Source organism: Pelodiscus sinensis, chromosome 1, assembly GCF_052426305.1.
Source record: "Pelodiscus sinensis isolate ZL-2025 chromosome 1, ASM5242630v1, whole genome shotgun sequence".
Taxonomy (NCBI): Eukaryota; Metazoa; Chordata; order Testudines; family Trionychidae; genus Pelodiscus; species Pelodiscus sinensis.
This window is the reverse complement of record NC_143052.1, coordinates 181,666,834-181,691,259: the sequence shown is the minus strand read 5'-3', so window position 1 is coordinate 181,691,259 and position 24,426 is coordinate 181,666,834. Positions and strand designations below refer to the sequence as shown.

Below are 24,426 nucleotides of genomic sequence, written 5' to 3'. Positions count from 1 at the left end.
CATTTGAACTGTTTTCATTAAGTGAAATACCAATTGCATGACTGCTAAACAGCTTGCAACAGAAACAAAACACTGAGTCTTTAGACACTGAATATTGAATCCAATGTTGATGCATTTCTTCCCCATTGGTGAGTTTTTTCTTGTAGTGGTGTGCAGAGAATTTTCTTTTATTTCCATCATTCAGGAAATGAAATTCTTGAACTTGTTCAGCCCATATTCCAATAGAATTTGTTATAAACCATCCTCACATCTAGGCCATGTAGCAGTGTCTCCATACTGTAACTTGTTTGCAAGTTTATCTTCCAAATAGCTACCTTCTGCTCCCTTATCTTTTTTTTTTACCTCAACCTTGGCATACATGTCTGCAGATGAATGTTTTCTCAACTTCAGTGTTAGTTTGATGCTGTGAGCTGCCTCCATCTTGAAGTAAGCTGCTTTCATTTTGATGTGAGCTGCCTCCATAGTGAAAGTAAGCTGCCTTCATCATGAATTGTTTCCATCTTGGTATTTGTTATATACAGTAGAAGATATTTGAGCAGGTGGGGCGTCAAACTTGTGGACTCCTTAGTAAGGGGGATAGCAGTTCTGCACTTCCAGAAGAGGCAGGACCTCAGGTGGAGGGGAGAGGGATGGTGGGGGGACAGCTCTCAGTACCACCTGGCGTGTACTACACTGACCCCAGCCATCCCCCACCCTGGCAAGAGTAAACCATGTGCTGCTCCAGTGTTGATTTAAAGGGCATAGGGCACCTGCCCTCTACTGCTACTGGGTAACAAAGATTTATCCCATTTCTGCTGAGTGGTGAAAAAGCCCATCTCATTCAGCACATTTCATTACCAGTTTCTGGAAGTGAGAAGGATCTGGGCTAGCCAATGGGGACTCCTAGTGACATCAAGTAGCTATCTCAGGGTATGTCTAGACTGCATTCCTCTGTCGGCAGAGGGATGCAGATTAGGCAGGTCGACATTGCAAATGAGGCAGGGATTTAAATATCCCGTGCCTAGTTTGCATACAAATAGCCGCTGTGTTTTGCCAACTCAGCACTTTGTTACTGTAACTCTCCATAGAGGAGGCATAAGAGATCTGTCAAAAAAGGCTTTCTTTCTCGACAGATCCCCCTCTAGACTGCTGCTTTTTGCTGTGAAAGTGCTGAGTCAGCAAAACATAGTGGCTGCGTTCTTTCAATTTAATTTCAAAAGAATGCAGGAGCAGACTAGACTCAGGTGATTTTTTTTTTAAAAAGGTCACTTTTTTCAAAAAAACCCTGTAAACTAGACACACCTGGGAGTAGATTGTCATACATTATTGTTTTCTTCCTGTTATAAACAATTTTAATGAATTTGTACTTTCAGCTAACTGAATGGTACTCAGAAAGAGAGGGTCTGTCAAAGATAGTTAAAACAGAGAAAATTCATCATTAATACCAGTTAATCTGGAAAGCCAGGATAAACTGACCTTATTCTTGCTTGTAAGGTTTTTTAAAAATATTGTCAAGTGACAATACATTTAAATTTAAAAATAATAGAGGCTTGGAAGGACTACATATACTTCAGCATGCTATTCTGGAATAAGGAAATTCATTCTAGCAAACCACATAGGGTATGTCTACACTACAGAGTTAATTTGAACTAATGGACGTTAGTTCAAATTAACTTTGATAGGCGCTACACTAGCGCTCCGCTAGTTCGAACTTAATTCGAACTAGCGGAGCGCTTAATTTGAACTAGGTAAACCTCATTCTACGAGGACTAAGCCTAGTTCAAACTAGCTAGTTAGAATTAAGGGGTGTGTAGCCCCTTAATTCAAACTAGTGGGAGGCTAGCCCTCCCCAGCTTTCCCTGCTGGCCACTCTGGCCAACACCAGGGAAACTCGTATGCCCCCCTCCCGGCCCCGGACCCCTTAAAGGGGCACGGGCTGTCTACGATGACCGTGCCAGGTGCAAGCCTGCCAGCACCCAGCTAGCAGACCCTGCACCTGGCACGGCTTGAGCCAGCCACCTGATGACCCCCAGCCCTCCCCCTCTTCCCGGGACCAGGCTAGCGGCTCCTGGGAGCTTGCCCGGGACCGCAAGAGGCAGGCACCCGCCTGGTCTAGTGCGGACATCGTGGACCTCGTCCACAACCTCCGCACTAGGCACAGAAAAGTGGCCGGCTAGGGCAGGAGAGCTGCCAGCCTGGCCACCCAGGAGCAGGTGTGCATGAAAATCAAGGGGGTCCACTGAGACCCCCGACCCTGAGCCCTGAGCTTACAATGGCCGTCCTAGGTCAGACTAAAGGTCCATCTAGCCCAGGTGCCTGTCTGCCGACAGTGGCCAACCCTAGGGACCCTGGAGGGGATGGACCGAAGACAGTGACCAAGCCATTTGTCTTGTGCCATCCCTCTCCAGCCTGCCACAATCTTTGGGCAGGGATACCACTCCTACCCCCTGGCTAATACCACTCCATGGACCCAACCTCCATGACTTGATCTCACTTCTCTTTAAACTCTGTTCTAGTTCTAGCCTTCACAGCCTCCTGCAGCAAGGAGTTCCACAGGTTGACTCTTTGCTTTGTAAAGAACATCTTTCTGTTACTAGTTTGAAGCCTGCTACCCATTCCTTTCCTTTGGTGTCCTCTAGTCCTTCTATTATGGGAACTACTGAAGAACTTTTCTTGATGCACCCTCTCCACCCCACTCATGCTTTTATAGACCTCTATCCTATCCCCCCTCAGTCTCCTCTTTTCTAAACTGAAAAGTCCCAGTCTCTTTAGCCTCTCTTCATATGGGACCTGTTCCAAACCTCTGATCATTTTAGTTGCCCTCCCCTCTCCCACCTCCTTTTCCCAGTCTCCCCGAGTTTTGTTCAATAAAGAGAGATTCTATTTTTGACCACACGTTTTCTTTATTTTGTACATCAGGAAGGGGGGCTAGGGAAGGGTAAGTGGAAGAAGGTGAGGGAGGAATGGAGTACGAGCCCCCGATGGGGAGGACTGGGCTGGCTCTACGGGCTTCTGGGGGTGGATGCTCTCCTGCAGCCCCCCCAATTACCCCCTCTCCCCAGATGGCAGCCTGTGGCAAGTGCAGCCGGTCTGATGGCCGAGTGCTGTGATGTGCCCAGTGTGGGCACTCAGGGCACTCCAAGCCAGGCCTGCTTTGCAAGTGGGGCACCCTGAGAACTGTCTGTCCAGGGTGGGGGTCAGGTCCTTTTCAGCACAGCCCTCAGCTAGCCTGAGGCAGCAGCTCCACGCTCTAAGTCCTCATCTGATGCCCTGCCGGCACTGCTTCCGGCCATCCTTAACCTCGGTTCAGGGTCCACTTAATGTGGACATGCTAGTTCGAATTAGCAAAACGCTAATTCGAACTAGTTTTTTAGTCCGGATGCGTTAGTTCGAATTAGCTTAGTTCGAATTAACTAATTCGAACTAAGTTAGTTCGAATTAACTAATTTGAACTAAGTTAGTTCGAATTAGTGCTGTTGTGTAGACATACCCATACAGAGTTCTTTGACAAATCTTACAATTCACTTCCTGTATTAGAGTTTGTATTGACAAAAAACCAAAGATGTTATAGAAATGCTTGTGTTCAGTAAAGATACTAGGAGAGGATATTTCCTGTTTGCTTGTAAATAACAAATAGCCATCATCATGGAGTGCCTGATATGTTATATATTTGAATGGAGTAAGTTTTGTATTAATTTAAATTTTCCATTCTAAGCTTTTCATAGCAAACATAAAGAATAAGTTTAACATAGAATCTGATATTTGCTTATTATTGTTTTTAAATCCTGCACCCTGTAATTATTAGACCCTTAAACTTGGCCTGGGTTCTGAAACTCAGGTTTCTTTTCATGACTCATCACCAGGCATTTTGATCCACATATGCTTCCACTATCTTCATTTTAGTTTTTCATTGACACTAGTGCAATGCTAGTGCTTTGAAGTGAGTTGCCCAGGTGTAACTTACTGGAACAGATTATTGTCTTCTAGCTGTTTGCAAAGAGACCAGAAGCAAAATGCAGTAGATGCAAAATGTGCTAGACAGGGAGTTGATCTGACAAGTTAAGAAGGTGCACATGTTACATAATCACTTTTCAAAGTAGAATTACATTTTAAGCCCAAAGGGACTGAGGCAAATGCATAAGTATGAAATGATTGGAAATCTAGTGCAGCTGCTCACCATAATTGAAATGCAGACAATTCAGAGGTCCTCATGGAGTGCAAAGAAAATGTGAGTGGAGTTGGACTATTATGCTGCCCTTTCCCTGTAAGGCAAGGGCAAGTAAAAAAGGGGGGGGGGGTGGAGGAGTTGGAAGTAACTGAAAAAGTAGTCATAGGAGGAAAATAACAATGCAGATATTTTGAGTTCCCTTAACTGTTGGAAAATAATCACACTAAATAGGAAGCATAACTGAGAGTAGACATAATCTTTGAGCAAATTCTAAATCTCCTAGAAGAGCTCTCTGTTCCATTCAGAGATAGATAACTTGGTCCACCTGAACCGCAGGCTACCTATTTAAAATCTTCTGTGTACAGAAACAGCATGTAGTATACTAAATAGCCAACCTTATTTCAAATGACCTGCAATAGTCATTCATCTGTACTGTAACTATATATAAATCAATGTCATCCTTCAGGGGCCTGCTAAGATGTTTCAAGATCAAAGAGCTAGTGAATGCATGCAGCACAATTGTTCTACATGCATTTTAAGGGGCATGCCAGCTTCCTATGTAAGCCAACCTCTTCAAGTTAATTGAATAAGCACTTATTACAAGTATCTCCGCCAACACTAGTTCTGAAATGTGATTGAAATAAATGGTAAAAATAAGTTCATACATGCTTCAGCAATCATGTTCACCCAGCAAACAGTTGGAGCTGGTTACATTTCTAAACTGTCCACATAGGGCAATCTGGCACTTAACCTTTCATAGCTGTTCTACTACATAACACATAAGGGAGAAAAATCTGCTAGTGAATGACTGTCACAGTGCAATGATATTTAAAGATCAGAAGAAGCAAACCACACATGGCTTTGAATTGATTTTGAAAGGAAGAATTAAACCACACAGGTTAGTTTAATAAGCAAGGGTTAGGAGCTTATTTGCCCATTGAAGTGCCTAGAGTACACTATTTAGCCACTATCACAATCCACCAACACCGCCACTCAGTACTACCTAACCATGTAGACACCTCAAGTAATTAGGCATCCCTGGAAGGGTTGACTGGTGCCCCCACACCTAGGCATGATGTAACAAGTTCTCCTCTAGACCTGCCTGCCAGTGAATGCTCTGCTTCTGAGGTAACTCATGAGAAGAGGAAGATCAATGCGCTAGCAGATCATGTTGTAGCCTGACTCTTTTGAGGGTAACAAAGTCTAATATCCTTACAAAAGATCTTCAGCCCCAAGTCCAGACCACATGATCTTTGGCATTCTGGCTCAGAACACTCATTGTCCTCATCCCCTTCTTAGTGCCAGGCATGCACCTTCCCAGCTTTCTCACTACACTAGGTTATAGATAGGGACATTATACATAGCAGTCAAAATCTGCTCTAATAGATTCTTTGCTGATGACTCCTGGACTTTTTCTTAAGTTATCCTATACAGGCAGTCCCCGAGTTACGCGGATACGACTTATGTCGGATCTGCAGTTACGAACGGGGCTTTTCTCGCCCCGGAGGACGGGAGCGGTGGGACGCCCAGATGCGCCGTGGTCCGCCACTCCCGTCCTCTGGGGCGAGAAAAGCTGCTCCCCATCTCCCTGGTCTGCAGGGAGACGGGGAGCAAAGCCTTGGAGCACGCCCATAGTGGGACAGCACAGGCGCGCTTGGACTGTCCCGCTGCGGGCGTGCTCCGTGGCTTTGCTCCTCGTCTCCCTGGTCTGAACAGAAGACCAGGGAGATGGGGAGCAAAGCCTCGGAGCACGCCCGCAGCGGGACAGCTCGGACGCGCTTGGGCTGTCCCGCTGCGGGCGTGCTCCGTGGCTTTGCGCCTCATCTCCCTGGTCTGACCAGAAGACCAGGGAGATGGGGAGCAAAGCCTCGGAGCACACCAGCAGTGGGACAGCCGCAGCGCGCCTGGACTGTCCCGCTGCCCACGTGCTCTGCGGCTTTGCTCCGTGTCTCCCAGGTCAGCAGACCAGGGAGACGGAGCAAAGCCGTGGAGGACTTGGGCGGTCCCGCCACCCTCGTCTCCCTGGTCTGCTGGGGGGGGTGCAGATAGTGCCCCCCCCATCATACCAGGCTTTTCTTGCCTACCCCTGGGGTAGAGCAGCTGGGGGCTGCTAGGTTGGTCCCGCAGCGCCGCTCCGGACCAACCAGGCAGCACCCCAGCTGTTCTGCCCCAGGCGTCCTGATTCAGCCGCTGCTGGTCAGTTTCAGCAGCGGCTGAATCAGGACACCTCGGACAGAGCAGCTGGGGTGCTGCTGGGTTGCTCCAGTAGAGCCGAGGAGCCGCGCTACTGGAGCAACCCAGCAGCACCCCAGCTGCTCTGCCCCAGGCGTCCCCAAGTCAGCCGCTGCTGAAACTGACCAGCGGCTGACTACAGGAAGCCCGAGACAGAGTTGCTCTGCTCCTGGCTTCCTGGAATCAGCCGCTGATCAGTTTCAGCAGCAGCTGACTTGGGGACGCCTGGGTTTCTTAAGTTGAATCTGTATGTAAGTCAGAACTGGCATCCAGATTCAGCTGCGGTTGAAACTGATCAGTTTCAGCAGCGGCTGATGCCAGTTCCGACTTACATACAGATTCAACTTAAGAACAAACCTACAGTCCCTATCTTGTACGTAACCCGAGGACTGCCTGTATTACAGGGCTGGGACTCATAGGGTGTTCTCTGTAACCCTCCATTAAATTACTAATCCAAAAGTATTAATTTAAACCAGTTTGTGCCATCCTGGGTCTAGAGCTTTCATACTTCCCTAGGTTTCATTGCACTGTTCCACTACTGAACACTTCCAGGATTCTTTCTCTAGAGTCTAGATTTCATTCTTTTATCTACCCTTTTGTCCTGGGCTCCTGCCAGAAAAGTCTTGTTGAGGGAACATTCCACAACAAAGTATGCCCATGGGGTACCTGCTTGACCCTCCTTGTCTCTTATTTCCCTCCCCCCCCAGATAATGACTCGTATTTGTTCCTTATCCCTCTACAGCAATCATGTGCTCTAGATCAGTGTTTCTCAACCTTTTCTATAAAATACCCCCTTTTTAAAAAAAATTATAAGTACCCCCAGTACTTACAGCTTTCAGACACACAATTTTTTTCTACCATTGCAACACATTTGTTTAAACAACTTATTATAGCCAGGTGGGCAATTAAGTTTTTGGGTGTAAAAAGTATAAAAATAATAAAGCGCTGTAAAACTTAAAACAAAAATCCAGTTTTCTCCAAATTTCAGTTGTGTTGACATACCCCCCAGACTTCTCTCGAGTACCCCTAAGGATATTTGTACCACTGGCTGAGAAACACTGCCTTAGATGTCCTCTCTTTAAGGGCACCATTAGTTCCTCCACAACTGGATGTTATCTTTAATTGCCTTAATTATACTCCATGTGCAGCAAGATCGGTCAAGTGACCTTCTCAAGTTCACAACAAGACGTTCTGAGCCCGGATGGAATATATAGCTCATCAGGTCTCAAGTTGCTGCCAGTAAAGCCCCCACAACACCTCAGTTGCTGCTAAAGGGCATGTGTGCAACAACTTACATTCTGATACTTCCAACTAGCTTGGTGCCTAGCTCATTCCTAAGATCCAGAGATTCACAAGCTTGGTGTCTCCTTACTTGTGGGGGAAAAAGACTGTACAGAAGAAGACCGACTCCTAATATACCAAGTAGCTTGAGCAATGACCAAAGGCACATGAAACCCAGGTTCAAGGCCTCTCTTTGCATAATTTGGAGCAGAGACATGAACCTAGCTATCCCATCTCTTGGTAAATGCCCTCTCTACTAGGCTCTCAGTCCCTCATGTTGAAAAGCATTTAACTATTTAATTTATTTAAATATTTATATAGTCATTGGAAAAGATACTTATTCTGTAGCTCAGTGGTTAGCACAGTACTGTCCTCATGCATTGTGTAAGGAGTTTGGACACCTAACTCGGGGTTGTGAGTTCTACCAAAAGGCATGTCACCTAAAAGTTAATCTCTGTAACACTAAGCATTGTCATATATTAAGTCTTCCTTTCAAATCTATCCCTCATGTTATCATTCCCATTTGCATAGTGTACATCCACTATCCCATCTCTTGCTGATATCAGTGTCATCCTGAAAGGGCAAGGCCTCTTCAAGTGCTTGAACAAACTCGCATACTTTTGAAGGGTCATGAGTCTCACCAGTGTCAATGTGTGGCTTCCCTTCCTTTCTGGAGCGAAAAAATCTTCGCGGATGGATGTACACCTTATTACACACGAGCAAGTGGTCAGTATCACAGTCTGCACTGTGGTAGCTGCGTGTCACCCTGACACTACCTAAAAGGCTGCGTTTGGTGAGGACCAGGTCAAGCTGGTGCCAATGTTTTGATCTTGGGTGTCGCCACAAAACTTTAACGTTGAAAAATATATTGGTTATGCAGAGATCGTGTTGGGAGCAGAGTTCAAGGAGGCGCTGTCCATTTTCATTCATCTTCCCTGTTCCAAACTGTCCCAGACAGGATGGCCAGCTGTAATGGTCGCTGCCAACTCTGGCATTGAAGTTGCCAAGGATGAATAGCAGTTCATAGGAAGATACCTCACTGATGGCAATACTAAGTTCATCATAGAGCTTGTCCTTATCTTCCTGGGCAGAAGTTAAAGTAGGTGCATAAATGCTGAAGATGTTGGCCATGCCCACTGATGTTTGAAGCTGGATTTTCAGCATTCTCTCAGTTTCCACATTTGGTGATATGACTGAGCCAACTAGGTTGTTTCTAATTGCAAAGCCAACACCGTGTTCCCTGGTCTCTTCTGGAGGCTTCCCGTGCCAGAAAAAGGAAAAATCCTTCTCCCGGAGACATCCAGAGGATGATAGCCTTGTTTCCTGGAGGGCCACAATGTCCATCTGCAGTCTTCTCAGCTCATTATTAATGACTGCTACTATTAATATCAACTATGGAATGCTATCTATGATACTGCAATGTCTATCTTTGGGAAGAAGACAGTCAAGTCTGCTGATTGGTTTGAAGCCCACATTGAAGTGCTGACGCCCCTGATTGAGAAGAAGAGACAGGCACTGGCTGCATACAGGTCCTCTCCCAGTGAGGAGAACCTGCAGGCGCTCTGGTTTGCTCAGAGTCAAGTGCAGCAGGTTGCTCAGCAGTGTGCCAACGATTACTGTCTGCTCCAAGATTCAGCAGGCCGCGGACACTGGTAACATGCAAGGAATGTACGATGGGGTCAAGCAGGTCATTGGTCCATCACAAAGAAAGACTTCCCCACTTAAGTCGGCGACAAGAGAGGTTTTGAAGGACAGAACCAAGCAGATGGAACATTGGGTGGAATACTATTCACAGCTGTACACCAGAGAGACTGTAGTTACAGAGAGAGCCCTGAATGCCATTGAACCTCTGCCCACCATGACTGAACTTGATGTTGAACACACTATGGAAGAACTTAGCGATGCGCTAAAAGCACTCTCTTCTGGAAAAGCCCCAGGGAAAGATTTTATTCCCTTGGAAATCCTTAAATGCGCTAATGGTCCCTAGTCTCAGAGCTGTATGGAATACTCTGACAATGTTGGAGAGAAGGCAGCATACCGCAAGATATGAGGGATGCTAACATCATTACTGTCTACAAGAACAAAGGTGACAAAAGCGATTGCAACAACTATCGCGGCATCTCCCTTCTCAGCACCGTGGGGAAGCTATTTGCCTGTGTTGTCCTGAAGAGGCTCCATGTTCTTGCATAGAGAGTCTACCCTGAATCTCAGTGTGGGTTCATAGCTGAACGGTCCACCATAGACATGGTTTTCTCTGTTAGGCAACTACAAGAAAAGTGCAGGGAACAGAGCATACCTTTGTATATTGCTTTCATCGATCTGACCAAAACATTTGACCTTGTCAGTAGAAAAGGTCTGTTCACGATTCTGGCTAAGATCGGCTGTCCTCCAACTCTGCTCAGCATTGTTAGGGCCTTCCATGATGGCACGAGGAGGACCATGGTATACGATGGATCCACATCCGAACCCTTCGAGATTCTCAGTGGAGTGAAGCAGGGGTGCGTGCTGGCTCTAACACTGTCCGGCATCTTTTTTGCAGTTTTGCCCAAATATGCCTTTGGAACTGCTACAGAGGGCACCTTTCTCCGCACGAGAACGGACGGCCACCTCTTCAAACTGTCGAGGCTTAGAGCAAAGACCAGGGTGCTTACAAAGTGTCTAAGGGAGTTCCTTTTTGCTGACGATGCAGCTATTGCTGCTCACACTTAGCAGGAACTGCAGTCACTCATAACTCGCTTTGCGGACGCATGAATGGAATTCGGCCTCACAATCAGCTTAAAGAAGACCCAGGTGATGGGCCAAATCGCGGGTAACGAGCCATTTATCAGTGTGTTAGATTACAAACTGGAAGTCGTCCATGAGTTTGTGTACCTAGGCTCTATGATCTCAGACAACTTGTCATTTGATAGCGAGATTAACAAGCGCATTGGAAAAGCCGCCACAACATTCTCCAGGCTGATGAAGAGAGTATGGGCCAATAATAAGCTCACTGTACACACCAAGGTGCAGGTCTACACAGCCTGTGTTTTGAGCACACTGTTGTATGCCAGTGAAACATGGACTTTGTGCTCAAAATAAGAGCAGCGGCTCAATACATTTCATATGTGCTGCCTTAGGCGTATACTTGGTATCTCATGGCAGGACAAGATCCCCAATAGCGCAGTGCTTGAGAGGACGGGCACTGTCTCCATGTTCACCCTTCTCAAACAGAGGCGTATGCACTGGCTTGGCCATGTCTCACATATGTTGGATGGCCGAATACCGAAGGACCTTCTCTTTGGTGAACTGGCATCTGGAAATAGGCCAAAAGGGCGACCTAAACTGCGTTATAAGGACATGTGCAAGCGTGACCTCAGCGCTCTCTCTATCAGTGCGAACACCTGGCATTTGCTCGCCTTAGACAAGTATGCCTGGAAACAGGGAGTGAAAGAAGCTCTTGCTATGTATGAAACTACCTTGGTGAAGGAAGCGGAAGACAAGAAAGCGCTCAGGAAGATCCGTGCCTGTGATACCAGAGCGACATCTGCCTACTGCTGCTCACAGTGTGGAAAGGACTGCCATTCCCGGATTGGATTGCACAGCCATAGAAGAGGCTGCTCGAATCAGTCCTACAGGGGCGCAAGCCCATGATGGTTTGGGATCGAAGTATGCCTATGATTACGATTACATCCATTATATAAAGAAAGTCATCTTGTTTTTCACAGTATCCAAAAGTTCTGATGTTGAATTTAAGAAAATTGATCATTAACAGCATGTCAGGGGCTTATTTGCAGATACAATACTTTGTTAAATTTATTTACTTTTGTTAAATTTAAGTTAGAGTTGAGAACATATTTTAGCAACTGAAAAGTTAAAGCGTGCAAGAACATTAAGTAATCAAAATAACCATTAGTTTACTAATTTTCAAAGAATCCCAATCATTTGAAAATATTAATACAATTAAAGTATCAGAACAAATGTAAAAGTCTCAGTGATCTTAGCTTCCCATCTTCCTTTTATTAAAATTTTCAAACATATTTTGTAAAATGTATTTCTATCTTTAACTTGGAAAATCCATTAATTAATATAGACTCCACAGCACCATCACTTTTCATTTTAAAAAGGGATTAAAGCAGTCTGTGGCTATGGATATTTAAATTCAGATAAGAACCTACCTTATAAATCTGGTGAGTGAAGAATCAAAAAATGATCATCAGAGGACATTATTAAGTATTATTGTCATAATCATTTAGTTAATGGTACATGTTATCCAAACTAGATGCCATTTTTTAAATTTTCTAACCTTTGTCTTTTTGATCTAAGTGTTATAAATCTCTTGAGCTTATTCACAAAGATATGTATTGGAAGGTAAGTCAGTTTTGGCCAAGATTTCCCAAGGAGACCGAGGGCACGTCTACACTAGAGCGTTATTTCGAAATATCTACACACAAAATGCGCATCCACACTGATTGGACACTGAATCATGTTTAAGGCCAACTGAAACTGGTTCCAGCAGGGCATTAGGTCAGGAATTACTTTGTGTGGCTGCTGCCTGAGGCTATCTGAGGCCTGTGCTTAAAGGGATCCCCCTGGACAGCCGGTTCTCAGGTTTCCCTGCTTGTCCCTCACTGAGGGACAGCAAAGCATTTTTTTCTCTGCGTGCTCTGGTTGCCCTCACTCAGGACACAACATCACTCTGCACCATGGAACCGGAGCTGCCCCTGGGCACATGTTGCTGCAAGCCTGGCAGCACTTTCTGGAGGCTGCCTCACAGCATCTGCTGCAGCCTAACACCCAGGTCATCATCCAGACCCTTCTGGGGTATGTGGACACCAGCAGTGACTAGTGGGACCACATTGTCCTGGAGAGCAGGGGAGACCAAGAATGGATCCAGAACTTTAGGATGAAGAAGGACACCTTCATGGAACTCTGTGAGTGGCTTGCCCCTGCTCTGCAGCAACGGGACACGCACATGAGGCCCGCCATTCCCCTTCACAAGCATGTGGCCATCACCCTCTGGAAGCTCTACACACTGGATAGCTACCGATCCATGGGGTGTGGAGGGATCCACTGTTGGGGCAGTGCTCATGCAGGTATGGCAGTCTCCGGCCACTGTGCTGGGGGCTGGGGAGGAGTGGAAGGGGGGGATGGGCTGCCCTAGGAAAAAGGGGGGGAGGTAGTGCAAGTCCCCTCCATGTGAAGGTTTGTTCTGTCCCACCAGCACTAAGAACTACCCGTGATAGCCAGGATTGCAGGGGGAGTTGCTCCTGGGGAGTGGTGGAATGGGGCAGTGGCTGGAAAGGAGCAATCTCAGCCATCCTGGCACCACAATGACTCTCGGTTTTGTGTGTCCCTCTGCAGGTGGTCAAGGCCATCAACAGAGTGCTGCTCCGCAGAGTCATCCGCCTTGCCCTGTAACACCAGGACTCCCTCTTTATCAACTGCGAGGGACACTTTTCCATCATCCTGCAGGCTGCGTCTGACCACCAGGCCACTTTGTGGAATCACTGTGGGCTGGTCCGGCAAAGCACAGGATGTGTGGGTTTACTGCAACTCCTCTGTGTGCCAAAGGCTTCATGCCAGGACTTTCTTTCCTGACCACTACATCAGGGTTGGGGACATGGACATGCCTGTGTGCCTGGTGGGAGATGCAGCCTATCCCCTACAACCCTGGCTTATGAAGCGTTTCATGGGACACCTCATCCTCCCTGACAGGCATTTAATGCTAGGTTCCTCAGGGCCCGCATCATGGTGGAGGGTGCCTTTGGCCGGTGGAAGGTCCGTAAACCTGGGAGGAGGGAGCTGAAAGGGGGAGGCAAGGGGAGGAAGGGAGAGAAGAACCTCAGGGCTCATGGTTAGGGGTCTTGCCAGCCCACCTGTCTCCCAGAACTGCGGGTGTGGGGGCCTCAGCATCCCTGTGGGGGGGGGGGAAGAGGGAGAGAGGAAGAAGTGGGAGGGGGAGCAGGAATGGGAGGAGGAGTGGTAGCTGGGGAGGCAGCAGGGGCTGAAGCGGCAGGAGGCAGCAATCTCTGCACCAGGTTCTGCGGGTGGTCACAGATGGCATGGCCCTGGGCAAGCACCTACCATCTGCTCTCCCACTGGAGCTGCAGGTCTTTGTGCACCCAGTAGTCCAGGGTGCAGTGCAGGCCTCACAGTATCCCCAGGTGCTTACACTGGTATTCCTCCTGGTTATGGGTCAGCCTGCTGAGTGCCCGGGTGAGAGAGGATGTCCTGGGCAGGGTGGGCCGCCATGCACTCGCAACTGTGCAGCTGTGGAGAAACAAGAGAGGGAGTCAGTTATCCCTGGGGACACAGTGGGTGAAGCCCAGCCCCCCTCGATAAGGCGGGGACGACAGGTCTCCGTACCATCAGAGCCAATGTTCTAGCATAGAGGACATGTTCAGGATGTCCTGCTATCCCCAGGAGCTGGCCCGGGAATGCACCCATGCCCCTGTGCTGTGTGGGTCTGTGAGGGTGGGAGGAAGATATCCCCTGCCTATGTGTAGAGGGGGCTTGTGGAGGGAGGGCATCCTGCTGGGTACCATCCCAGGGTCAGGAGCATGTCATGTGCCTTCACACATACACGCATGTGGGTAGCAGGCCATGGCCCCTGTGTGGAAGCCAGCGGAGGCCACGTGCCCAGGAGTGGCACTGCACAAGCACAGGTTGCTGCATGAGCCATTGCCAGCAAGGCCCATGGGAGCGGTCCCTGGTCTCCCTCACCTCCCGCCCCCACATAAGGGGACAGTGATGGTACTCACATGTTGTTGCCTCCCGGCCTCGGACGACACTTGCAACAGGTTCGCTGGGACAGCTTGAGGGCCCTGGCTGTGCGGCATGCTCTCTCTAGGCTGCTGCGGCTCCTGGCCATCCTTCTTCTCTTCCTCCTCCTCCGTGCTCTGGTGTGGGCCCTCTGCCCTCGGGTTGATGACCACCTGGGTGGCACGGCCCATCCTGCCCCCCAACTATGCAGTCCAGGGCATCAGAATAGGGGCAGGTGTCTGGGTCTGCCCCTGTTTGGGAGCTTCCCCCTGTGGCCCTGGCATATGCCTACCACAGCTCTTTGGTTTTCATCCAAACCTGCTCCTGGGTTCAGATGTGGCCTTTGGAGGCAAGATTAGCAGCCATGTGGCTGTAGATGGCTGCATTCCTCTGTCTAGTGTGGAGATCATGGACATTGCATGCCTCCACTCAAACCTCAATGAGATCCCTGATCTCTGTACTGGACTAGGCAGGCACCTGCTTTTTCTCGCCCCTGGCAGGCCCCTGGGAGCTGACTGCTCCTGGGGAGTGGTGGAAGGTTGGCTGGCACTGGCTGCCTGGCTCATTCTGGGGCCCCTGGGTCAGGGGCAGTGACTGCTGGCTCTGGGCTGGCAGGGCTGGAGCTGGCACAGGAACTGTGTGTCAGCCGATGGTCAGGGCAGTGTGTGTGTGTGTGTGTGTGTGTGTGTGTGTGTGTGTGTTACACCCAAGTCTTCAACTGCTGGGACACAAGGTCCCATTGCAGCGGGCGGCCTTAGGGAAGACCGACGGGTGCCCTGAGAAGTTTAACGTCCGTGTCTTTGACCACTAGGACCAGGTCCCTTCGCGGTGGACAGCCAACAGGCTGACAGATGCCCCAGAATTTACAGGGAGAGCTTATTACACCTCAGATTTTGACTGCTAGGATACATGATCCCTTCGTAGCGGGCAGACTAGGGAAAGCTGAGAGATGCCCCTACGGATCTGTCCTCTGGAAGTGACACAATCCAAATGCCCAGCTCTGCCTGTATCTGTCCCTTATGACCGGCTGGAGTTCTTTTAAATTGTGCTTGGTTCTGTTACAGCAACTGAAGGAGTCAGGTTAAAGCTTAAACAGTTACAGGTTTATTAAAGAAGCTTATAAATCATATGGTAACAATGGCTATTGCTCTATTTCTTAACTGCTAGCAAATATAGATCTTAAAAATGGTTACAAAGAAAATAAAGATAGAAAATAGAAATAATGGTAACAGCTTAATCTTTAAAGAGCTCTAAGTCTATGTGTACACTTAAGACAAAGGACCAGATCTAGGTATAATTTTTACCCCCTTCTGTGCCTCTCGACTCCAGTGTATCAGGCCAGGGCTCAATTCATAGGAAAGACGAATACGAGGTGAGCGTCCCCGTGGAACCGCAGGAGGCCAATCACCTAACCCAACCAGCAGATAGATGGTAGATTGACACTCAGAGTAAATGTGCTGCTGGACCCATCTTTATACCCATAGGGGCCCATATCCTCTTTCTTATCTAAGATGCCAAATTGTGTTGGTCCGTCTTTGTGATGCCAGTTCTTACAAGTAAGTTTCAACTTAATTTACACTTGTAAGAGAGATAACTAAATTGTAAGTACTGGACATTCTTTACTGGGTGAGAGATTCCTCCCCCCGCGGACAAGTGTGTTCGTATCAATATAGGTGCCAACCAAGACAGTTCTTGCAGCCTCGAGGTCAGCGATTAGTTCGACCACCCTCTTATCTCTGCTTACAGTTGTCCAGGGTCACTGAGTTGGCATATCTGGGCCTCCTGTCAAGGCTTCAAAGACTATGCTGATTTTACTGCTCTGTGTGCCCTGTATGCTCCAGGCAAGCAAAGATGGATGTTACAGGGAGGTTCATGTCTGGCTACACTGTGGCCAGATTCTACCTCTTTAAGGGCTCCGGGTAGGAGAGGGAGAGGAGTTTTCCTGGTTGGGGCCAGAGCGGCTATCAGGGCACCCTGGGAAGGGCTGGAGGCCCCCTATTTCAAAATAAGCATCTACACAGCACTTATTTAGAAATAGCAATTTTGAAATAGGTGCTATTCCTCATGTAATGAGGTTTACCAATTTAATATAAGCTCTTTGCTATTTTGAATTAATTTCAAAATAGCAGTTGGCTTGTGTAGACGCTAGTACTTATTTCGAAATAACTTTGCTGTGTAGACATACTCTAAGAGACATAAGCATCCAGTTTAGAAGATCCAAAGTTCCAGAAGTCTAGCTGTATACAAAAAGCTATTCACTGGCTCCTAACAATAACACTTAAATTCTGTCCACTACTTTCAAAGTAACATTAACTGCACAGTCACCTGACTTGTTTCTGACTTCATCCTTACACCAGGATGGGAAAGACACCCAAAGGATTTATGTCCCTAACTCCACCCAAATACAAAAAGCAACAATTTTCCAAGTATAAACCCCATACTAATGGCCTTCCAGTGAATTCAAATAAACTGTTAAGTTGAACTTCTTGCATCTAATCCTCCCTTCAAAGAAACCCTATTGAGTGATTGTCCAAAGTGCAGTAAACGCACAATATCTAAGTATTTTCTTAATGATAATTTGACCCTGGCACTTACTGGGCAGGCAGCCTACGACAACATGTGAATTACTTATCCCAGGGGTAACACCCAGGGTGCAAACATGAAAATGAGCAAGTTTGTAGTTCATGCAAGTAATTATCCAGATTCGCAGACCTCCAAGCCAATTCCTGCAATTCTTGTTTATTAATGGTGGGCAGAGATATCTGCCTTTTTTAGAAGAGCAGGCTCAGGCTGGAGGGACAGGTCTTTTATACCCATCTTTAAGTATTCAGGAATTAATTGCTAATCTGAGCCCCATTAGTCAGTCTGCCAAATCAAGAGACGTCTTTCCCTCCCTTCACAGGTCTCTCAGGGTGCATCTATACGGCACAAGGACCTTGAAATAAGCTACAAATTTGTGTAACTTATTTTGAGTTAATTTCAAAATAGCTTATTTCAAAATTTGGCACTGTCTACACAGCACTTATTTCAAAATAAATTTGCTATTCCACAATGTCCCTTACTCCTCATGGAATGAAGTTTACAGGGACATCAAAATAGTGAGCCTGTTATATTTTAAAATAATGTCACGCTCAAAAGATTTAGAATAGCTGTTTCAGGATACCTCAGGTATCCCAAAATAGCACTGCAGTGTAGACATAGTCTCATTCCACACTCGGAGGAGGGAGAGGAAGAGAGTAAGCTTAAAATAGTCACTGATCTTTTTTTTATTAGGACATACAAAGCCTTTGAGGCTTTGGGAATCACAATGAAGAAATTGTTTACCACCCTGGATAGTTCTTTAGAGTGGGATTTGGCCAATTCGCTGAAGGCTGAGTATAGCCTCAACAAAATTTGGGATGATTTTTTGATTTTCAATTTGCATGTTTCACCCTTAGTTTTTCACCATCAGCAATCATGTTCCCATCCTTGCCTTAGTCTGGTCTGAGATTAGGGGGAAAAAAAGCTATCTGTGAATTAAAAGTTAAAATTTATGGAGTGAAATTGATAAGTCTTCCCTCCCCCCTTCTAAATGTGAGGACAAGGAAAAAATCTGTGTACAAGATGTAGCTGAATGGAAGAATGATGCCCACTAAAAAAGCAAATGAAATGAACTATAATAGTTTATGAAGTAACCTGCAACTACGGTACAGAACTTCCAGATAATAATGCATTTTACATAAATCTCATCACTGCCGATTCAGTAAGAGAATGATACCCTAGAGCCTATGCTGTAGAGAGCAGAGATCATTGACTGTATAACAGGAGTATTTGAAAGAAAAGGATGCCCAAATTACCTCCTGCATATGCAGGGCCTGATGAAATGCATCCTAGAATACTCGAGGAGCTGATAGAGAAGGTATCTGAGCCTTTAGCTATCATCTTTGGATAATCATGGGAGACAGGAGAGATTCCAGAAGACTGGAAAAGTCCAACTATAGTGCCCATTTATAAAAAGGGAAATTAGAACAACTCAGGAAACTACAGACCAGTTAGTTTAACTGCTGTGCCAGGGAAGATAAAGGAGCAAGTAATTAAGGAAATCATCTGTAAACACTTGGAAGGTGGCAAGGTAATAGGGAGCAGCCAGCATGGATTTGTAAAGAACAAATCATGTCAAACCAATCTGATAGCTTTCTTTGATAGGATAACGAGTCTTGTGGATAAGGGAGAAGTGGTGGATGTGGTATACCTAGACTTTACTAAGGCGTTTGATATGGTCTTGCATTATATTCTTATCAATAAACTAGGCAAATACAACTTAGATGGGGGTTACTATTAAGTGGGTGCATAACTGGCTGGATAACCATACTCAGAGAGTAGTTATTAATGGTTCACAATCCTGCTGGAAAGGTATAACAAGTGGGGTTCCGCAGGGATCTGTTTTGGGACCGGCTCTGTTTAATATCTTCATCGACGATTTAGATATTGGCATAGAAAGTACGCTTATTAAGTTTGCAGCTGATACCAAGCTAGGAGGGGTTGCTACTGCTCTGGAGGTTAGGGTCATAATTCGAAATGATCTGGACAAATTGGAGAAATGGTCTGAGGTAAACAGGATGAGGTTTAATAAAGACAAATGCAAAGTGCTCCACTTAGGAAGGAACAATCAGTTTCACACATACAGAATGGGAAGCGACTGTCTAGGGAGGAGTACGGCAGAAAGGGATCTAGGGGTTATAGTGGACCACAAGCTGAATATGAGTCATCAGTGTGATGCTGTTGCAAAAAAAGCAAACATGATTCTGGGATGTATTAACAGGTGTGTTGTGAGCAAGACAAGAGAAGTCATGGCCATGTCCCCTGGCCGTGTATGTCAGCGCCTCGCCCCCTTGCTGCACTGCTCAGCTTGGCTCCCGCATGGGGAGTGTGGACCCCAAAGGGCCACTTGCAACCGCTTGCTCCCCTGCCGTGGTCCAGCGGGAGCGATGCTCAGCTGAGCGGCGCAGTACACCACGGAGGGAGGGGAAGGAGGTGGGGCACCACGCAGGGAGGGAAAGGGGGTGGGGCTGGCTGGAAGGGGCATGGGAAGCAGAGCTGGGAGGGCTGTGGGGCTTGAGGGGAGGTTGGGGGGCCCAGAGGAAGGGGGGAGGGAAGCAGTGCTGGTGGGGCGTGTCCGGGGTCCGTGGGGCTGGCTGGCAGGAAGAGGGGGTGGGAAGCAGAGCTGGGGGAGATTGGGGGCCATGGGGCTGGATGGGACGAGGAGGGTGGGAAGCAGACCTGGTGAGGGGCTGGGTACAGCCACTGGCCACAGCCAGACAACAAACGGCCGCTTGCTGCCGCTTGATCCCCGGCCGCAGCCCAGCTGAGTGGCACTGGTGCTGTGCAGCTCAGCTGAGCCCCGGTGGGACAGGAAGGGGGATGGGGTGGTGATATACATGGCCACGGGGCAGGGCTGTGTATGTCACCATCCCCCCTTACTCCTCCCGCCGTGGTGCTGAGTGGTGCGCCCCTCAGCTGGGCCGCCATGGGAGAGGGGAGGGGGAGGCAGTGACGTAGACAGCCCTGCCCCCTGGCTGTGTACGTCACCGCCCTGCCCCTCCTCCCCTGCGACAGCCTGGCTGAGCACATAACACTCAGCTGAGCCACCACAGAAGGAGGGGAAGGGGGCAGGGCAGCAACGTACATGGCCAGTATACCCTTGCCCCCTTCCCTTTCCATTGTGGCACTCAGCTGAGTGCCGCACCCATCAGCCAGGCTGCCAGGGGAGCCAGCAGCACAAGGGGCTGTTTGGGCTCCCCTGGGGTGGGAGAGGAAGGGAGGGTGGTGATGTACATGGCCCCGCCCCCTGGCTGTGTACGTCACCGCCCCCCTCCCTCATGGCAGCCCGGCTGAGCAGGCAGCACTCAGCCAAGCACCACGGCAGGAGGAAAGGGGTAGGGGAAGGGGAAGGGAGGTGGGGAAAGACGGAGGGGAGAGAGAGGCAGGAGGAGGAGGAGAAGAGAAAGGGAGAGTGAGAGGCAGGAGGGGGAGAAGAGAAAGAAAGAGATAAAGAGAGAGAGGCAGGAGGCGGAGGAGAGCTGAGAGAGATGGGGGGAAGCAGTAGGAGGAGAGAGAGAGAGACAGAGCAAGAGAGCTCATGAGAGAAGACCTGAAAATCCCGTCTTATGACGGGCTAATTGGCCAGTTATCTTCATAGTTATACATAAAGAAACTAGTTAAATATAAACAGGTCTATCCCCACAAAAACACAGAAAGAAGGAAGTTAGAGTTTCTAAAAGCTTAGGTTGAGTTTACCTGAATCTCACTTACTGTCTTTGAGTACCAAAATCTATACAATCTACTAAATTGAATTCACTCCAACAACTTCCTTCCACTTGCTTGTAGAAATCTTCAGCTGAAATACATGTAGACTTCCTATTTCTATCCTGAAACCACTCATTAGCTAACTAGTTAACCAACCACTTATATTAAGTATACAGATTTTTAAAAGTTTGCAAAAACCTGACAATATCGAAACATACATGACTCTTTCCCCATTTCATGACATTCAAATATAAGGAAAAGTGGTGAGTCATGTTCATAGAGACAATTTAACTGAAACAGTTAAAAATCAAACAACATTCCACACTTACAATGTTTATGCTGAGTTAAGAGAATTTTACATATGGAAAAGGATTTCTCGACATTTAAGATTAAGATTGTGTCCCAGTACAGAAAGTATGATTACAGTTAGAATGTGCTCTGCTCATCGTATTTCCTGTCTATAATCTCTCCTCTTTTCCCATCCCCCATCTGACTCTCAAAACAAAAGGCTGTGTCTAGACTACACCTCTCTGTTGAGAGAGAGATGTAGATTAGACATGTCAAAATTGCTAATGAGGCAGCAATTTAAATATCCCACGCTTCATTAGCATGAACATGGCAACCACTTTTTTTTTAAATTAAGTTTAAAAAAAATGGCAGTCTAGACGTGGCTCAGTCAAAAATAAAGCCTTTTTCGAAAGATTCTGTAAACCTCATTTTTTGAGGAATACAGGATCTTTAAAAAAAAAAAGCTTTATTTTCAACAGATCCGCGTCTAGACTGCCAATTTTTTTCGAAAAAGCTCCGTTTCGGAAAAAAGCAGCATCCATGTTTAATCTAATGAAGTGTGGGATATTTAAATCCCTGCCTTATTAGCAATTTCTACGTGCCTAATCTACATCTCTCTGTCGACAGAGAGATGTAGTCTAGACGTACCCTAACATTGCTCTTCCTCAATTCTATAAAGAAAATACAGGCCGTACTTGGCATCACAACTAGATTATGCTATTTGTTGTTTTATACAACTCAGTATTATATAATCCGTATGCAGCCAAAACAACAACAATAACCCACATGCACATTCTCAAACAAAGACAAATATCTTTTAAAGATTTTTTCTTTTGGGGGAGAGGGCAGGGGAGTGTCCTTCCTTGTTTTCCTTCTTTTTAATCTCCCTAACTTTTCCTCAGCAAGTAGATAGAACATCAGGAGAGAGAATGACATCTCTCACACTCGACACCTTTCATCTGCTGCTAAAATGAAATAGCGCATTACTAACATGAACAAGGTGGTATTTGTTTCACAGTTAGAGACAAATTCTAATGGCTGCTTGCTGAGCCAAGATGTCAGAGTTAAATCACATCACCCAGGTCAGAAAATAGATTATCTGAAGACGATGGGTAGCTTTACTTAGAACTTCCAGCTCTCATTATCTTGTGGCAAGTCTAGCCAGATACACAGGAGAAAATGCTCTCAGTCCATCAATGCTAAATAAATAGAACCTGTAAGTAAAAGAGTGTCTTCATCTTGGGGTAACCAAAGTGAGGAACTATACAGAACAATAAAAAGAAAGCATCAGATTCCATGATCCAAAAATTTGTAAGAGGCCATTAAGACAAACATAATCAACTGAGATTTGGGTGTAATCGGGTTTCTAATCTCTGCTTTAGGTCTGCATGTCTCTACCAGGATATATTTGTCAACAAACACAGGAAACAAGAGAAGCGGAGGGGGAAGAAGGAGAGAAGGATATTCTCTATCCCTTTTTAAATATAGCCCCTTCATTGATGTTCATATGGCATCTAATGCTGTCAGTACTTATCAGTTCAGTCTAACTGCAATTAACTGTGCGTAGCAAACCAAAGTACTGAGAGAAGATTGCGATGAGAAGTGACTATGATACTATATGACCATAATGTGACTGGGATGCCACGTAGATTAATGTCTATTCTTAATGCATAGATACACACATGGATGTCTGCTAACAAAAAGAGGCGGGGAGGGTGGGGATGCAATATGTTAGCTTGAATAGTAATCTGTTCTGTTAGTGGCACCACTTATTGGCATGCGGGAAAAGGCTATGCTTTAGTACAACTTATTGGACTGAATGAGCTTTATTGATTTTACCCAACCATCGTTAATGTATTTGATCTTGATGCTTTCAGTTAATACAAGGTTTTGGTTAATGCCCAATTTTTGCTGCTGTATCTCCTAACCAAACTTACTAAGAGCCAGAGCATGACTGGCAATTGCACAAGTGCACAATGATGAATGTTTGTTCTGCAGAGGGTCTTCCACATTACTAACTTCCATGGCACCCCCACAATGTACACTGCCCATAGTACAGTCCTTAGGCTACTCTGAGAGCAAGGAATCCTCCTGGCTACAATAATTTATGGCACTATCTGAAATAATGCATGGAGACTGGAACATGGTTCATTGCCTTTAAAGAGAATCCTCTTCTGCACCTTTTCCGGGGTGATACAGCCATTGAATACCACTGCACATCTGAGAGTTCAAAGAAACGCCGTGCCTCTTGAAGAGCATATTAGATGGTGTAACTATGGATGATGACCATCTGACAGTTGCCAGAGAAGCTAGCAGGATGCAGATTTTAGACATCTTCCTACAAAAAAGGGAAAGTCAGATAAGCTAAAGGATTCTGGCCAGATTGTTCATGTGAACTAAAACTAAGCTTCCATGCTCATCAAGTGAGTGGCCTAAAGGGATTCACACTTAGATTAAAGGTTCAGTTATTCTTCCCAGGTCAAGCTGAGGGCTTGATTCTCACTTTGAGAACTTTTCAACCTATAAAAACAAGATTTCAGATATGGATTTGTCATATATGCATGTATGTTTGTGTCACAGGCCAGCACCCTGGCAGGTGAAAAGGGCTGGCTGATGGCATGCCCCCTTGCCCCTCATCTGAGACTGCCCCAACCCCAAGGTGCTTTTTAGGGAGAGCAGGGGGCTGCAGCTCCCTCCTCCCCCTGATTTATACCAGAATATTTCTGACTGCTCGCCTTTGTAGCAGGGATCAAGGGGAAAGTGTACACAGTTTGGTCCATTCCTCAGTCTGTCTAGGGAGCACAGGGGGCAGATGAATCTGGACCTGCCCTAGCTGCGGGATATGCTGGAGCTTCAGCAACCTTGGGTAGGCCTTGTCACTTTGTCCCAAGTTCCTTTGGTGAGAGAGTGCTAGTCTAGTACCTTTTCCTTGGGGCAACCTCATCCCCAGTCCCACTCCAGAGTACTGATTTAAATGAATAAAAACAAATATTGAGTTAAGGACATGAGCAATGCCGGGTAAATCGTTTAGTATTACTATATAAGCGAAAAATATAATTTTACGAATACAAATTTTATCAGATTCCCCCAAATGCCCATTATAAAGTGTCCATTTTAAAAGACAATTTATTTTACAAACATGTCCCCCAAAATTTCCATTTTAAAAAACAATTATTTTCCTTTTTAGCAACAAATACAGAAATTATTTCCATGTTAAGTTTGTTCCAGGTTTTAAAGAAACAAAAATTATACCAACAGACTGTCTATTTCTTTGCTGAGATGGATAAGGGAGACTAGTTTTGATATTTGAGACCTTCATTGTGTATAATGGTGAGATAATAAAAATACATTTTGACTGACTCACATAAATATGTTTTACTTTTACAATATTCTGAATGATTGGTTTTTTTTTTCTTTGGGGGATACTGAGCACATTAAATTATAATATTGAT

The 24,426-nt window shown here is 46.4% G+C and overlaps 1 protein-coding gene across 1 annotated transcript; it reads right to left on the bottom strand.

The window, feature by feature from the left end:
• Positions 1–8,173: 8,173 nt before the first annotated feature.
• Positions 8,174–9,004, bottom strand: LOC149525678 (protein CFDP2-like). Its single transcript, XM_089775991.1, has one exon. The coding sequence runs from the start codon at positions 9,002–9,004 to the stop codon at positions 8,174–8,176; it is 831 nt and encodes a 276-aa protein (XP_089632117.1).
• Positions 9,005–24,426: the final 15,422 nt, after the last annotated feature.

Coding starts and splice junctions, on each gene's coding strand:
- LOC149525678 (XM_089775991.1), bottom strand. CDS start 9,004: ATGGACATTGTGGCCCTCCAGGAAACAAGGCTATCATCCTCTGGATGT.